Source organism: Geotrypetes seraphini, chromosome 10 (genome assembly GCF_902459505.1).
Source record: "Geotrypetes seraphini chromosome 10, aGeoSer1.1, whole genome shotgun sequence".
Taxonomy (NCBI): domain Eukaryota; kingdom Metazoa; phylum Chordata; class Amphibia; order Gymnophiona; family Dermophiidae; genus Geotrypetes; species Geotrypetes seraphini.
Genome location: NC_047093.1, coordinates 56,115,941 through 56,132,535, shown reverse-complemented (window position 1 = coordinate 56,132,535; position 16,595 = coordinate 56,115,941). Strand labels below are relative to the sequence as shown.

The 16,595-nt window shown below is 41.2% G+C and overlaps 1 protein-coding gene across 3 annotated transcripts in view; it reads left to right on the top strand.

Annotated features, from left to right (window-relative positions):
* Positions 1–9,276: 9,276 nt before the first annotated feature.
* Positions 9,277–16,595, top strand: part of TSC1 (TSC complex subunit 1) — an 83,107-nt gene continuing 75,788 nt past the window's right edge. For 2 of the 3 annotated variants that reach the window (XM_033960236.1, XM_033960234.1), the window contains exons 1-4: positions 9,392–9,407; positions 9,564–9,680; positions 14,811–14,971; positions 15,710–15,813. In XM_033960236.1, the coding sequence (XP_033816127.1) occupies positions 14,866–14,971; positions 15,710–15,813 (210 nt within the window). In that variant the 5' untranslated portion in view covers positions 9,392–9,407; positions 9,564–9,680; positions 14,811–14,865. Of the gene's footprint in view, positions 9,408–9,563; positions 9,681–14,810; positions 14,972–15,709; positions 15,814–16,595 lie in introns of all 3 variants that reach the window. The other variant, XM_033960235.1, reaches the window with a different exon arrangement.

Genomic DNA, 16,595 nt, shown 5'->3' with positions numbered 1-16,595 from the left:
AACCCTAGGGATCCTCAAACTCAGGGTTTTCTCAAGAAATTAGATCATAGCATCTTTGTTTTTGAACATATATATGTTTACAGAAATTGACGGTTCCATGGTGTATGAAAAAATATTTTAGGGATTCCACCATAATAAAACATTTGGAAATATTGCCTTAGAAATGTACATAAAACCCAGACAGACTCTCAACAAATATGAAATAAGGGACCACCAGGATGGTCCCAAAAAATCAAGTTCATGAGACATGACCTCCACAGTCTATTTATGTTCTATGTCTGGCCACTGTTTATTGTGCCAAATTATAAGCCTGTTGGTGAACATTATAGGTCGCTCAATGATTTTTAATTTAATACATAAAATGCAAGTAAAAAATTTATATTAATTTTCCATCTAAACCTGAATTGTGAGCAAAAGCACATGGAAAATAGTTAAAATACGTGGAGGGCCATAATCAAAAGAAACGTCTAAGTTTGATTTGGATATGGGGTGCTAGTCGTCCAAAGTTGGCAGTGGCAAAATGTGCATTCTCAATAAGTACGTCTAAAATTTTTTTCCCCCGAAAATCATCTCTCTGTATGTCCAGCCGTTTGATCATCCAGACCGCCACTACATCTATCTTTATACCACATTCTTGACCAAAAATTCATACAAGTCCCAAACACCCAGAACAAGACCTTTTTGGACATGGGAGGGGAGAGCATTGTGATGGACTGGCCACCCAGACATGGCAACAGAGCAGAGGGGCACCTTATAAGGCACTTTTGTGAACTTCACAAAAAGGGTACCAGATAAACATCTCACCAGAATTCCCTTATGGGTTATGGTGAGCCTCCCAAAACCCACTATGTCCACCTGTCTACAATCCCAATAGCCCTTACGGCTGCAGGTGACACCTATATGGCAGTAAAGTAGGGTTTGGGAGGGATTGAGGGGGGCTCACATTTCCTACCATAAATGTAGTGGTTGGAGTGGCTTATGGACCTAGGTCCTCGTCTCTATGGATCAGTAACCCACCCCCCAGGCTACTTAAGCCACCTCTGTGCAGCTCTACTAGGTTTTCCTATAGCAGGTGCTGAAGTTCCAGAGGCAGGTATGTACTTTTTATTCTGAACTTTGTGGGGGTGTGACGGAGTCAGTGAACATGGGGGGGGAGTGTGTCGGGGTCTTTACTTTGTCCCTACAGTGGTTATCTGGTCACTTTGAATACCTTTTTGGCACTTATACCTGCTTTTACATCGTCTAACTCACAACGTATGTTTTGCCTAGGAAGTCTCGTCAAACATTCAATTATCCCTGCAGGATGACTAATTCTAGGCTGGCCCATATCCCATCCTAACCACTCCTTCAGAAACGACCCTTTCAGCTCTGGGCGCACAGTGGGATTTAGAGGCCTAAAAAGTCCCTGGGTATATCCAAAAAGCCATTTTGATTATTGGTACTTGCACCTGTATTTTAGGATGACCAAGTACCGACTTGGGCGGGTTTTTAGATGTGTTTAAGTTTTGATTATGAACCCCATACTGTGATACTTATAACTGAAAATAAGTTTGTTGAACTGATGATTTATTATGCATTGTTCAATGTTCAGTGATATAACTAATGTTACACTTCCCCCTCCGTATTTGTAAATTCTATATCTACGGATTCGGTTATTCGCAGTTTTAAAACCAAAAACCCCATTTTAATTTTTTGGGTTATGTTAAGCCCTGTAAGCCCCGCCTTAAGCCTTACCTGGTAGTCTAGCGGATTTTCAGGGCAGGAGCGATCTTCCCACGCTCCTGCCCCAAGCAGATCGCTCACAGGAAATGGCTCAAGAGACTACGAGAGCTCAAGGCAGCCATTTCCTGTGAGCGATTTGCAAAGGGCAAGAGCGTGGGAAGATTGCTCCTGCCTGAAAACCCGCTAGACCACCAGGTAAGGCTTAAGGGGGGGGGGCTTTCAGGGCTTAAAATAGCCAGGTGAAGCAGGGGTTAGGAGCAGAACCGGCCTGAATATTATTCACAGTTTTTTAATATTTGTAGGCTGGCTCTGCCCCTAACCCCCGCGAATACGGAGTGGGAAGTGTATTATTCCACACTAAGTACAAAATGTTTATTATGTGCGAACAGTAGTAAGTTCAGTCAGTATTCATCAGTGTGGCTTTGGAGCAAGTTGGATAGGTCCTTCTGTGCTGAGCAACAAGGTGAAGGAGGAGTTGTTTCTGCTTCTCATTCTTTGTGAGACTTGAATTATACTGCTGCATTAAGGCAATTGCTCTTTCAGAGGAGTCATTGACTACTGTCATTGATGATGCTGACTGCTTCAAATACTGACAGTTTGGTTCATCTCTCCAGTTTGCAGGATCTTTAACCAGAAATGTTTGAGCCTTTTCTTGTTCATTTGTGTCAAGAACACCAAAGAAGACATAAGTTCTCTTTGTTACATATGATGCCAAGCCAATGGGACCATGTGACTCAGGAAAGCAGTTGAGATGTTTCACCAAACTTGTGGATTGTGGAAGCTGAAGGTTTGCCACATCTTGGACTTTACTTCATTGCTTAGTCTGTCATTAAAAAAGGCCAGACCAGCCAAAATTTCTGACAAGTACCACAGATGTCTGGTGAATGTTGTTGATACAGCATTGGCAACAACCTTATTCAGATATTTATAGAGTTCTGAAAGCAGAAGCAAGTCATCATTGAGTAGTGCTTTTACAAGAAGAGGTGCTTCATGCTAGTAGTGGATGTAGATGAGATTAACAAAGAGAACCAGTTCTTTGATGCCATGCCTTTTTTGGCAGTAAGAGGGATGCTGATGGGACAGAAATATCTTAATACTGTAAATGGTCTTTGCCACAGTTGGTTTCTTTTCCCCCTAGAATGGAATATTGTCTGGTGAGCTGGATTATATGCTCTCTTAGGTTTCTACGCTGGTATCATGCTTGCTGCAGTTTTCTGGGTCTCGCCATGTCTGGTCAGGTACAAAACAACAACATTTGAGCCATCTTCAGGGGAATCTGTGAGGTCAGCAGTTTGTCTTTATATATAATAAGACCTCAAACCCAATTGGTTGGGGCTTGGGGAAAGTCCATTGGTCACTAATTTGAATTTTGGTGGGAAAATCAGTTGATCTCTTTTTGCCCTAGAATGGAAGATTCTCTGGTGAGTTTAAAATTGCTCTCCCCGTGAATGCTCTCCCCATGAATGCTCCGTCCGCCTCTTACTGCACTAAGTCGGGCCTTACCAATCAGGAGCTGCGTGTCAAAGCAGCTCCTGATTGGATAAGGCCCGACTTAGTGCAGGAAGAGGTGGTCAGAGCATACAGCAAGTGATTTCCTGCACTCACCGGCACTCCGGCTGCTCTCTCCTGCCTCTCCCGCTGCCCTCTCCTTGTCGGCGGTTCGCGGTCAGAAAATACCGCGATTGACTGGGACTGCGAACCGCCGACCGTGAACGACCGGGAGAATACTGTAAATATATAAGGATAAACTGCAGACTTCACAGATTACTCTGAAGAAAGTCACAGCATGATGGCTGAAACATCGTTTTTATACCTGACCAGACATGGTGAGATCTGGAAAACTTCAACAAGCATGACACCAGCCATGGAAACTAAGAGAGCATATAACCCAGCTTCACAAGGAGAGCATCTTTAAACTCATAAGAACAGCTTTATTGGGTCAGACCAATGGTCCAGTTAGCCCAGTAGCCCGTCTTCACGATGGGCAATCCAGTTCACTAGTACCTGGCAAAAAACCAATGAGTAGCAACATTCCATGCTACCGATCCAGGGCAAGCAGTGGCTTTCCCCATGTTTGTTTCAATAACAGACTATGGATTTTTCCTCCAGGAAATTTTCCAAACCTTTCTTAAAATTAGCTAAGATGGAGAAAAGAAGGGGGGGAGGGTCAACATGGCGGTGTGAAGGGAACTGTGTTTAGGTCTCACTGCAAGTTTTGCCTTATTCCGCTTGTAATTATGCTGCACACCAAAAGGAAAGCAGTGATCAAGGCTTTTCCCCTGAGCTCTAAGGCCGCTCTTACCTCGCAGCCGACTATCAAGACTTTTGCGGTCTAAGCTCTGACACTAGGCTCCGGAGGTTTCCCGGCATTGTCTTGCGAGGAGGGAGACTCGATAGCTTCGGGACTGGATGTGTCACTCTCACCTCCAGAGTGCAATCTGTCGCCTTACCCCTTGGCTCCTGAGGGGCTTCCCTTGGCAGAAGTTGCTGAATTGGAGGCCCCCTGTGAGGATGATTTCACATCAAGATCTTCAGGGCAAACTAGAAAATCTGTGGAGCACTCTGTTACTTTCATCAGCAAGAAAATGCTCAAGGCGATATTAGAGAGCATATGGACTGCTCTCAAGAAACTTGATATGAAGGTGGACACCTCAACAAAAGAAATATCTTCACTTATAAGTAAAATCGATACCTTATCAGAGACTTTGGCAGGGACAAAAAGTGAATTTACCACTCAGTTGATATCATTAAAGGAAGAAATGATAACTTTAAAAGATGCTTCCTCATCTATAATTAAAGATAACCAAATAAGTAATAAGAAGTTGAAATGTTAGAGAACTATAATAGAAGATTGAATCTTCATTTTCTGAATTTTCCAAAATCTCCTGGGATTTCTCCTCTTGATGCATTTAAGAAATATTTAATAGAAGTTCTAAAATTTTCCTCTCAAAATATGCCTCCGGTGAATAAAATATATTATATTCCCTCAAAGAAGACAGGAGATCCTTCAGAACCTAATGAGCAAGTAATGAATGAAGATCTCAATATCTCAGAAATCCTATAATCTTCTTTAACAGAGAGCTCTGAAAGGATAACACTATTGGTCTCATTTGTTTTTGAACAAGATGTGAATTTAATTATGAAATTATGGGCTCCTTTTACAAAGGTGCGCTAGCAGTTTTAGCGCGTGCTTAGCGCGTGTTAAAATGCCACGCATGCTAGTCGCTACTGCCTCCTCTTGAGCAGGCAGTAGTTTTTCGGGTAGCGCACACTATAGTGTGCGCTAATCCGGTGCGTGCGCTAAAAACACTAGCGCACCTTTGTAAAAGGAGCCCTATATTTTAGAAATGCCCAAGTTCTCTTTTGTGGGAAAAAGATAAGGATCTATCCAGATGTTACAAGACAGATTAGAATACTAGAAGAGCCTTTTTGGAAATGAGACAGGAAGTTCTGTCACTGGGAACAAAGTTTTTGCTGGCTTACTCCTGTAAATGTTGCATAAAATATTTTTATATAGCATGTTTATTATTAGCCGGAGCATCTGAGGGCGTTTATTAATTTAAAGTTCAAGTTCAAGTTATTTAGATTGCAATTTAAGGATCAGAGCTTAAATCACATTAAAGCCTATTCTTATAAGGATCCTTTTATGAAGGTGCGCTACGGGTTTTACCGCAGGCACCGGATTAGCACGCGCTAGCCAAAAATCTACCGCCTGTTCAAAAGGTGGCGGTAGCGGTTAGCGCACGCGGCATTTTAGCGTGTGCTATTCCATGCGTTAAGACCCCTAGCGCGCCTTTGTAAAAGGAGCCCATATATTTGTTGCTTTCTTTTATTTTAAAATCTAGAACGCTCCCCTTCTATTTTGGGGTCTAAGGAAAAACTTTAAATTGTTTCCTAATTGTTTATTTCCTCTATAATGGATTATGTATTTAGTTCTGTATTGCTTGAACAAGAGTATACTTGTGTGATTATTTGAAAAGGATAATAAAAATAAAATAAATCAGCTAAGTATCCACTCTTACCACAACCACTAGCAATGTGTTCCATAGCTTAACTATTCTCTGAGTGAAAAAAATATTTCCTCCTATTGGTTTTAAAAGTATTTTCCTATAACTTCATTGAGTGTCCCCTAGTCTTTCTAATTTTTGATTAAGTGAAAAATCGATCCACTTGTTCCCATTCTACACCACTCAGGATTTTATAGACTTCAATTATATCTCCCCTCAGCCATCTCTTTTCTAAGCTGAAGAACCCTAACCTTTTTAGTCTTTCCTCATATAAGAGGAGTTCCATCCCCTTTATCATCTTGGTCGCTCCTCTTTGAACCTTTTTTAGTTCCGCTATATCTTTCTTGAGATAAGGCAACCAGAACTGAATGCAATACTCAAGGTGAGGTCGCACCATGGACCGATACAGAGGCACACATTGGGCAGAAGGTTTCATTATTTTGTCTACATCCAGATATTTTTCTTGGGTGCTGACAAAGATTCCAATTGGCCCAGATGCCTAAGGCCACTCCTATGGGTGGGGCCTTAAGAGCCTGGGCCAATCAGGCCCTAGGTCCCTCCCTGTGCATCCAGGAAGAGGCAGTCCCACCATTCAGATGAAGGCGGGCCTGCCGGATGAACGTAGGACCCATCAGGCCATAAAAAAAGGTTAGAGGAAGGTTTGGGGGTTTGGGTGGGGTTAGGGGAGTCCCTGTGAGGGTGGGAGGTCCAGGTAGGGATGGAGTGGAGTCTGGGATGGGCGGTACGGCAGGGGTTGGAGGGGTTGTCAAGCAACAGGGATTGGGCATCCCTCCTGCCGGTGAAGATGCAATTGTGTGGGGAGTTCGGGGATGCGGTGGCAGGAGAGATTGGGCATCTCTCCTGCCGCGATCATTGTACGGGAGGGGGGGGGGGTTGGGGGACAGACGATTCCACAATTCTCTAACTTCCGGTTAGAGAAATGTGCTTTTAGGCGAAGGGCTGGCCCCCTCTTTCGCCTAAAAGGTCTTGTTTTGGGCGTTTGGGACTTGGGCAATTTTTTGGTTGGGAATATGTCGTTAGCATACACGTAGTGGCAGTCTGGCCAATTAAACTGCTGAACATACAGGTAGGCCATTCTCGAAAAAAACCTCACATTTTGGATGTCTCTTATTTTATTCATTTGGATCCTTTTTCCATTCTTTAAAAAATTATTATTATTATTATTTTTTTGTTCTAATAGCCTCTTTCATGTCACCTTTAAACCATACCATCTCTTTTTTTCTCTTCTTTCCACCTTTGTTAATATGTGGAATACATCTGGTCTCGGCTTTCACAATGTTATTTTTAAATAAAATTCATGCCTGGTTTTCTTTGCAACTGATCCTTTTAGCTTCTTTTTAACTATTTTCCTCATTTCATCATAGTCGCTCTTTCAAAAATTAAATGCTGCTACAGTAGATTTATTTTGCGATGTCATTCTATATATCAGCTCAAATTTGATCACGTTATGATCACTGTTTTCCAGCAGACCCGCCTGTACTATGTCTTGTTTAAGTTTTTTTATTGATTTTTTTTCATTTAACAACAAGTGTCATAAATTTTCATACAATTATCTTAATAATACACTTGATATTTCTATAATGTATTTTATACATAACATTTCTTATCTTATATCTCTTATGATTTTATATATCATATAACTGTAATTATTTTTCTTATAAAGTTATACAACATATATATTGTAATGATTTTATCAATTATTTTTTAAATTATTAACCTTTTTCCCTTCCCTTTATTACATTGTTTTCATGTAAGAATACCATCTATTAATAATATTTTATTTATAATTTATAATAAAGAGTATAAACCCCCCTCCCATATCCCCTCCCTCCCTTTCTTCTTTTATGATAATGTACTATGTCTTACATTCCACTAAGGACCAAATCTAAAATAGTTCCCCTTCTTGTCAGTTCCTGGACCAGTTTCTCCAAGAAGCAGTCATTTATGACCTCTAGGAATTTTACCTCCCTAGCGCTCCCTGATCTAAGATATATCCAGTCAGGTGGTGGGGTAATTGAAATCACCTATTATTATACTGTTGCCCAATTTGCCAACTTTCCTAATCTCTGAAAACATTTCTTCATCTGTCTGCTCATTCTGTCCCGGAGGATGGTAGTATAACCCTACCTTTATATTCCTTCCTTTAACACATGGAATCTCTATCCATATGGATTCTACACTGCTATGTCATGCTGAACATATAGCACAACCCCCCTCCAATTTGATCTACTCTATCCTTGCAATATAATTTGTACCCAGATAACAGTGTCCCATTGACTGTCCTCCTTCCACCTCTGAAATGCTTATTATAGCTACCTCATCATTCAGTGCTATATACGCTCTTATTTTACTTTTTAGGCTTCTAGCATTTGTATACAGACACTAAATTGTGTTTTTTCCTTGTATCTATAGACTGCTGAAAAAATGACACAAAAAGAGCGAACAGAATGCTAGGAATGATTAAGAAGGGGATCACGAACAGATCGGAGAAGGTTATCATGCCACTGTACTGGGCCATGGTATGCCCTCACATGGAATACTGCGTCCAACACTGGTCACCGTACATGAAGAAGGACACGGTACTACTCGAAAGGGTCCAAAGAAGAGCGACTAAAATGGTTAAAGGGTTGGAGGAGTTGCCGTACAGTGAGAGATTAGGGAAGCTGGGCCTATTCTCCCTTGAAAAGAGGAGACTGAGAGGAGACATGATCGAAACATTCAAGATAATGAAGGGAATAGACTTAGTAGATAAAGACAGGTTGTTCACCTTCTCCAAGGTAGAGAGAACGAGAGGGCACTCTCTGAAGTTAAAAGGGGATAGATTCTGTACAAACATAAGGAAGCTCTTCTTTCACCCAGAGAGTGGTAGAGAACTGGAATGCTCTTCCGGAATCTTTTATAAGGGAAAACACCCTCTAGGGATTCAAGACAAGGTTGGACAAGTTCCTGCTGAACCAGAAAAAACGGAGGTAGGGTGTGAGCGGACTGCTGGGCGTGATGGACCGCTAGTCTGACCCAGCAGCGGCAATTCTTATGTTCTTTCACTTTGCCTTCCTCTTACAACACTCCTGGCTTTCTTTCACCATTATTGAAATCTCTCTAGTGGGACTCCCTAAATCTCCAGTTTCAATTGTATTATTTAAGGATGCTTCACACCAAACTATCCTCTCCTGGGTGACTGCTCTATTTCCTTTTTAAATGTTAGTGGAGTCCATCCTTTTGGACCAAACTCCCCATTTCCCAGAAGGCTGCCCATTTCCTAAACAAATCTAAATCCTTCATCCCTTCACCATCGTCTCAACCGTGCACTGAGACTTCAGAGCTCTGCTCGCCTCTTGGGTCCTGTGCGTGGAACATTTCCGAGAATGCTACCCCTGGCAGTAATATATTACTTTTTAAAATAAATATATTTTACTGCCCAGCTCTGGTACCATGGCACCCGAGTGCTGCAACCCCCACGTGCAGCAGTCTCGCTGCATTTGGCAGGTCGCCTTAAGCATGCGCCAGTAAATCAGGTGATCGCTAATACTGCTGGCACGTGCACATGTCAATGTGAGCCTAGAGCTGCACCAGCCGGAGGTAAACATAGCCAGAGCCGCTGCACTGAATTTATGAAGGGAATAGGAGGCGGTATTTGGACGCCTTGTAGGACCCTCGGTAAGAAGTTGATTATTGAGCGCCTTCTACTTTGTAAGTTGACACTGTAGGTCGGAGCTACAGTTCTTGTATCCCCACAGACCCCCCTTTCTTTGGCGTCCCGCCCCTCCTCTGACGCAATATTTTTTTTTTTTTTTTTTTTTTTAAATTCTACAGCGTCCCATCTCTCTTTGACGCAAGTTCCTGTTTCCGGCAAGGCGGGACGCATCCAGGGAGAGAGGTTGTGTTAAAGAGGGACGGTCAGAAGGAAAGCTGCGCGGTTGGCGAGCTCAGGTATCGCTTGGATAGCAGGAGGGAGAGGGGAGTTGCTGGATTGCAGACCGGGGAGAGAGGGGAAGACCACGTTTAGACCGAGAAAAGAGAAAGAGAGAGAGGGTAGATCGTGGGGAGGGGAAACCGGTCCTCTGGTCGCCGAATGCGGGTGAAGAGGGGTGGTCGGCGTGTGGAAATGTGAGGGCGGCCGAGGGCGTGGGTCACGCGCCTGATGCGTGTGACTTGGTATCTCTGCAGTCACTGATTGTAAGGGTTGGGTAGTGTACTTTAGCCCCAATGCATGGGTAAAGGAGCAGGGTAATTTAGCTCTAGTGCATTGGACGGTACTAGTTTCATTGCATAGGTATGGGTGATTGAGGGATGTTATAGTACTGAATTTATACGGAAGCGCTGTGTAGTATAACTGGTGATCCTGTGGTCTCTTGAAACTTGTCAGGAGCATAAATTTTTAAGAGCTTGGGCAGGTGGGGCAATATGTATGTGTATGTCTTATGGAAAAAGATAGTATGCGATCTATTTTTCTGCACTGTAGTATAGAAAGTAGATGGGTTAAAAACAAAACACAAAACCAACTCGTATTAACTTTGACCCACAATCATCAAACATCTCCTTTATGGTCTGTAAAACTTAAGATTTTTTTCCCCAAAGAATGACTAACTAGCCATGACCGTTGTTTCTAAATGGTTGCTAGCGAGATCAATTACGTTTTTGTTTTGTTTTTTTAATGTTTTCTTCTAGGAAACCTTTACATAAGAATGACAATAGTATTTGAAGCACTCGGGATCACTGTATGCAGTTCTGACGTCACGCAGTTTCGTGCTTTGTTGGAACGTCTTTGGTTTTTAGACATACCGTAAACTAATGTACACGACATCTTTCATTTTAGATACAATGAAACCACCTATTTTTCCCTTCACTCTTACTAGAAAATTGCCCAGACTAACAATCGAATCAGTTTCTTAAATACTTTTGCACTTAAGGGAAATGTATATGGATAGGAAAAGACTCTCTCCATATGTCTTGGAGAGGCCTGAGCTGGCAACTTTAGTTTGAATATTTTAAGTTAGGGGGTTCTCAACCCAGTCCCTGGGACACGCCCAGCCAGTCAGGTTATCAGGAGATCCACAATGATTATGTATGAAAGAGGTTTTCAAACCCTATCATGAAAACCTAACTGATTTGGTGGAGAAATCTAAGTAAATAAGTGAGCATGTGATTCCATGGCAGGTCTTTATACTTTTGATTTACCAGCACAGTTAAATGAAGAGGAAAGTTGCAGAATAGTACACTGTCTTGCTCTGTTCCCTGTGAGACCTGAAACTGCTGACTTGCTGATATGTTGTTTTGACTAGCATTAGTTTGCACTGGGTGACTGTACAAAGGTAATCTGATGACTTGGTATTTGTAGGGAGCTTTGATCCCATTTGGCATTTCACTCTATGCCTTCTTTCCCACAGCAGCTCTCTAATTCTTAAGAAGTTCCTGAGGGTGAGATTGTCCTAAGCCATCTGTTAACTAGATCCAGAAATTTATATATAGGAATCTAAACATCAGGTTTCCTTTAATTATGAATCATTTGACATTCTTAAATTGTAAGAATCTAAAACTTGTCACCTTGCTTGAAGTGGTGTTAGGTAAAGATACAAAACCAAGATAATGGATTGAGTTAGTCAGTGCTAGTGTCTACTCATGTGGCAAGTGCAAATCATGAGACTTTCCATGGGTATCTGCTATTGTTGGCTTTGTAGAAGGCTGAATGGTGGTGGATTTGTTCTGTGATAGCAAATTCGTACAAACATAAGTCTGAAGAACAATTTCCATTGATGTTAAGTTGTCAAACTTTGGTGCCTCCAAATAAAACCATAGTTGCATAAGGTATGTGACCCTATAAAAAATGTCTGTTAAATGTGAGGGATATTTAACAATTTAGGAAATGCCTCATGAAGATATGGCTCCCTGGTAGAGCACCCCTATGAAGAAGTCTATACTCAAACACTCGCACTCCACTTTTATAGTTTCTCTATACTTGGAGCTTGATATTAGTTCAGGAAAAGGCCTCAGAAATAAGGAGCACTACGCTTATAATTTCATTGGTAGTCATTACCAGCGCAGGTGTATTCCAAACACGTACTCCATACTGCAATCACTGGCCAAAACCTGTTCTTTTATTTCATTATCCATATTATGTTTCTGCTAATTTAAACTAATTTTTGGTATAACTTATCTCTTATTTTGCACATTAACTGATTGAGTGCAGACCGCTTCAGAATTTGAAAAACCTCACAGAAAATTACTTATCTTTAGTGTTTCCATTATTCTGTTTCCATTTCTGAGCTTCTTCAATTCTGTGATATTTCATACTCGGGACCAGAACCAGAGCTTTCAACACTCTCGGGACTAGAGCAAGAGCCGACGCGGCCAGTGTTTCGCGGACCGCTGGTTTGTTTGCTGCTTCAGGGCCGATTTTAGAGCGCGTCGGCTCTGGCTCTAGTCCTGAGAGTGTTGAAAGCTCCGGTTCTGTACGAAATAGCACAGAATTGAAGAAGCTCAGAAATGGAAACAGAATAATGAAAACACTAAAGATAAGTCATTTTCTGTGAGGTTTTTCAAATTCTGAAGCGGTCTGCACTCAATCAGTTAATGTGCAAAATAAGAGATAAGTTATAATAAAAAAATAGTTTAAATTAGCAGAAACATAATATGGATAATGAAATAAAAGAATAGGTTTTTGGCCAGTGATTGCAGTACGGAGTACATGTTTGGAATACACCTACGCTGGTAATGATTACCACTGAAATTATAAGCGTAGTACTCCTTATTTCTGAGGCCTTTTCCTGAACTAATATCAAGCTCCAAGTATAGAGAAACTATAAAAGCGAGTGTTTGAGTATAGACTTCTTCATAGGAGTGGAGATTTGACTTTTATAGTTTGGTCACTGGTAGAGCACCCAGAGGTTGAGATCAAATCCCAGTGCCGCTCCTTTTGACCCTGGGCAAGCCACTCAATTATCCAGTTCCCACCACTTTGAATGTCAGCTTTGAATGCCAAAGCCACAAAGAGGTGGTACACAAGTTCCATTCCCTTAGACCTGAGTAGTAAAAAATACAAAAAAATTTTTCCATGTGGTATTGAGAACAGAAAACTTAGTGCATTTTTTTTTTTTTTTAATTGAGGGAGGGCAACCTTTATACCTAGTGGGTTGCAGCATCCCATAATGTTGGAATTGAAAATGCATAGAGCTCCATAGACCTTCTGTGATAATTAGTAATAACTTAACTAAAAATTATAGAAACAAACAGTATCTCAGAGGCTGCATATAATTCAGTGGCAGGTGCTGATCAATTTCCAGCCAATTTATATGTAAAAAAAAAGTACAAGTGTCTATTTAACCAGTAGAGCAGAATACATCTGTTAAGTTTGTGTAAGGGTTAAGACCTTTTTGTAGATGAGATATGGAAGTAAGAAAAGGTTTGTCACTTGATACTATCTGGTCCAAGTGCAAGAACTTTCATAAACACTGGCTTTGTCCCCAAACAGCCATTTTCAGAAGCCATTTAACCAGATAAAATGATTTTTGAAAATTGCCCAGCCTCTGTGCAGGTGCTAAAAAAAATAAAATCCACACATTCTGGCACACATTTACTTTGATGCAAATCTAGTTTGTCCTGGGTCTGAGATTAGGTAGGGAGGTGGTAGCATAATCTTGTATGGAAAAAGTACCTGCAGAGAAGATGCTACATGTACATCTGGTACTTTTCTCTCTTTGAGTATTTTCCTAGGGAACTGATGCAAAAGTCCCTAAATAACAAGGAAGATATTTCCTTTTATCTTTTCCAAGCCACATGCAGCGATTGAGTAACTCCCTTATTTAAACTTATTACATTGGTTTCATTTAGCTTGTATAATAAGTAGGGAGGGAAGGATAGGATTGCAGGGAGGCTGTAGGGATCTGCTTTATACACACTGTCAATGGCATTGGTGGTTTAATAAAATGAAATTAGCATTCATACAGACCAATTGCTTATGTGAATATGGGGTGGGGGAGCTTGAAACTGTAAAACATTAAATAATTCACATTTATGTATCGGTTCTGTTCAGTAAAAACTGTTTAAACCTAAACTATTATACTGGCTCCCAGTACCCTACAGAATACAGTTTAAAATACTTATTCTTACTTTTAAAGCCATTCATAAAGGCAAACCAGATTTAACATCCTTTACAATTCTTATACCCCTTCCTGTTGTCTCCTTTCATTAAACGACTGCTGTCTTATCCTTCCATCCCAAGCCTGATGGGAATCGGCTCAGAACACTGCATTTTATTTTCTGTCTCCTTTTTCTTTAGAATTCCTTCCACATGAGTAGACACCTTTTACTCTGCTTTTCGCACGTACATATTCAATCTTGATTGTAGCAGTTTTCCAGGTCTTGCTGTGTCTTGAGTTGAAAGAACCAGCGTTTCGGCCATCATGCTGTGGCTTTCTTCAGGGTCTGCTGTGAGGTCTGCAAGACCCGGAAAACTGCCACAATCATGATGCCAGCCATGGAAGTTTGAGAACATATTCACTCTTGCGGCTTTTTTTAAATTTAAGTTGTGTGTGCATGTTGGGGAACTAGGTAACACAGTAAGCATCCAACTCTCCTTGCTTCCCTACTAGCCCTCTTATCCCTGTTGACCTATAGCCATTGAATCTGTTGTATACATGATTTTTACTTTCCTATTTTATTCTGGAGTTCTTTTCAATGCTTTTTAAATTACTTTAGTTTTATGTAAATTGCTTTGATTTGTGTGTAATAAGAGCAGTATAACCAGAAATAATTTGATCTGCATGCTTCATAATTTTGGCACTGGTTGGACTGCAGAGTTATTCTCTGGGCAGTGGGGTCCCTTGGCTTGAGGCTGTATGGCAGGATATGACCTACAATGTACTGTAAAAGATTCCTGGGAACAAAATTTCTAAAAACTACTAGGTACAGAAGAAGGCATGTTTGGTATGACTATATAATTAATTTCTTGCTCATCAGCATCATATGACTTGTCTCCCCCCGCTCCTACCATTTTGGCTTTCATACAAAGAAAGAATACAGGTACTGTTCTGACTAAAGACCTCTGCTGCCTTAATTTTTCAGAGGTTCCAGTGGGGACCTAGCCGTGGTTTAGGGAGCACGTGGGACTCCCTACAGAATGGCACAGCAAGCCAGTTCATGGGAGCGCCTCTTTCTGATTGATTCCCCAAGCCTAGAAGTCCAAGAAGATGTGAATAAGTTTATTAAAGACAGCCTCAGTACAGGTATGTATTGTCTGCTTCTATGTCCAATGAAGAAGCAAATATCAGGATGACATTATCCATTTGTTGTTCTCCATGCTGAGGAGATGGGGTGGCTGTTCTTAGATGGTTTTTTTTTTTTTTTTTTTTGCCTTCCCTGCCAAACCTGGCCCTTCTACTTGTCATGTAATTCAGATAGTTTGTATCTTTGCTAGCATTCCTTCATTCTTCCTCCCCCCCAAAAAAAAAACCCCCAGTTAAAGGCAAAAGTTATGAAAGAGAATTGTGACCAAAAGTTCTTTCAGTTCTTGTTATCTTGATGAAGTACGTGCTGATGCTGTGCTAATTCATAGCTTTTGCCACTTTAGTAACTTTAGCTGGGAGCCTGTTTATATATCGAATACATATTCTTGGAAAAATATTGTTGCCCTGAGTGTACAATATCATCTGTAGGGGTACATTTATACAGGCAAGACATTAGGACAGGGCTGCCCAAGTCCAGTCCTCGAGATCTACTGGCAGGCCAGGTTTTCAGGATATCCATGAGAGAGAGATTTGCATACCAAGAAGGCAGTGCAGGCAAATCTCTCATGCATATTCATTATGGATATCCTGAAAACCTGGCCTGCCAGTAGATCTCGAGGACCGGACTTGGGCAGCCCTGCTTTAGGACCTAAATCAGATTGCTGACTTATTGTCTGTAGTTGCCCCTGAATTGTGCTTTTGGGCATCCTTTAATTTCTTGTGCTGTTTTGACTATAGATCGGGGACCTACGCTTGTAAATAACCTGGTGGATTATTACCTTGAATCAAATTCAGAGCAAGCAGTACTCCTCCTGTCCACTTTGCAAGAGCCACATGATAAGGTAATTTGCTCTCTTCCATACTGTTTTATACTAGGCCAGTTAGCAGCATAAAGACACTCTTGAGAGAGTTCAGTGACTGACTCCTAAAAGCTCTCCCTACAATTTTGGAATACCAATGAGGTAGTCTTGAATTTGCAGAGCTGTTCTTTACAGATCACAAGGAAGCCTGATATTCAAAGTGATTTAACCTGTCGACAAAGACCGCTGACTTCTTAAATAGCAGATAACTTATCTCCCACTGAGTATTCAGAGATATGTCAGTTATTTCAGCTGGCCCACAGTTACATACTAATCATGAATATTCAGCGATTTGAGGTGTAGCTTAGTTTTCCCCTAATAATGCAGTGCTGACTGCAAGTTTTAGTTCATAGATACGATAGCCATTTAAGCAGTCCTATCTTTATGCACTAGAACAGTGGTTCTTAGACGTGTCCTGAGGGTCTACCAGTCAGTTGGTTTTCAAGACATCCCTAATGAATATGCATAACATACATTTAGAAGAAGAGAAAAACTAATACATATGTGCACACAACATTAATAATTTCTTAATCAACTTTCCTTAGCAAAGCAGCAGATGAATCCAGACAAGTGGGAATAGCTCACATCGACCAGCAGGTGGAGATAGAGAAACTGATTAACCGTTGGCCTTATAGCCCGGTATTCTCTCTGTCCATTCAGTTTGCTCTATCTCCCAGCAGGAATGTGAGCTAGTCCTCTAGCTCCTGGATTTTGCTGTACTGAATGCATTTCTGAGCGACTTGAGTCTGCTGTTGAGACTAGCT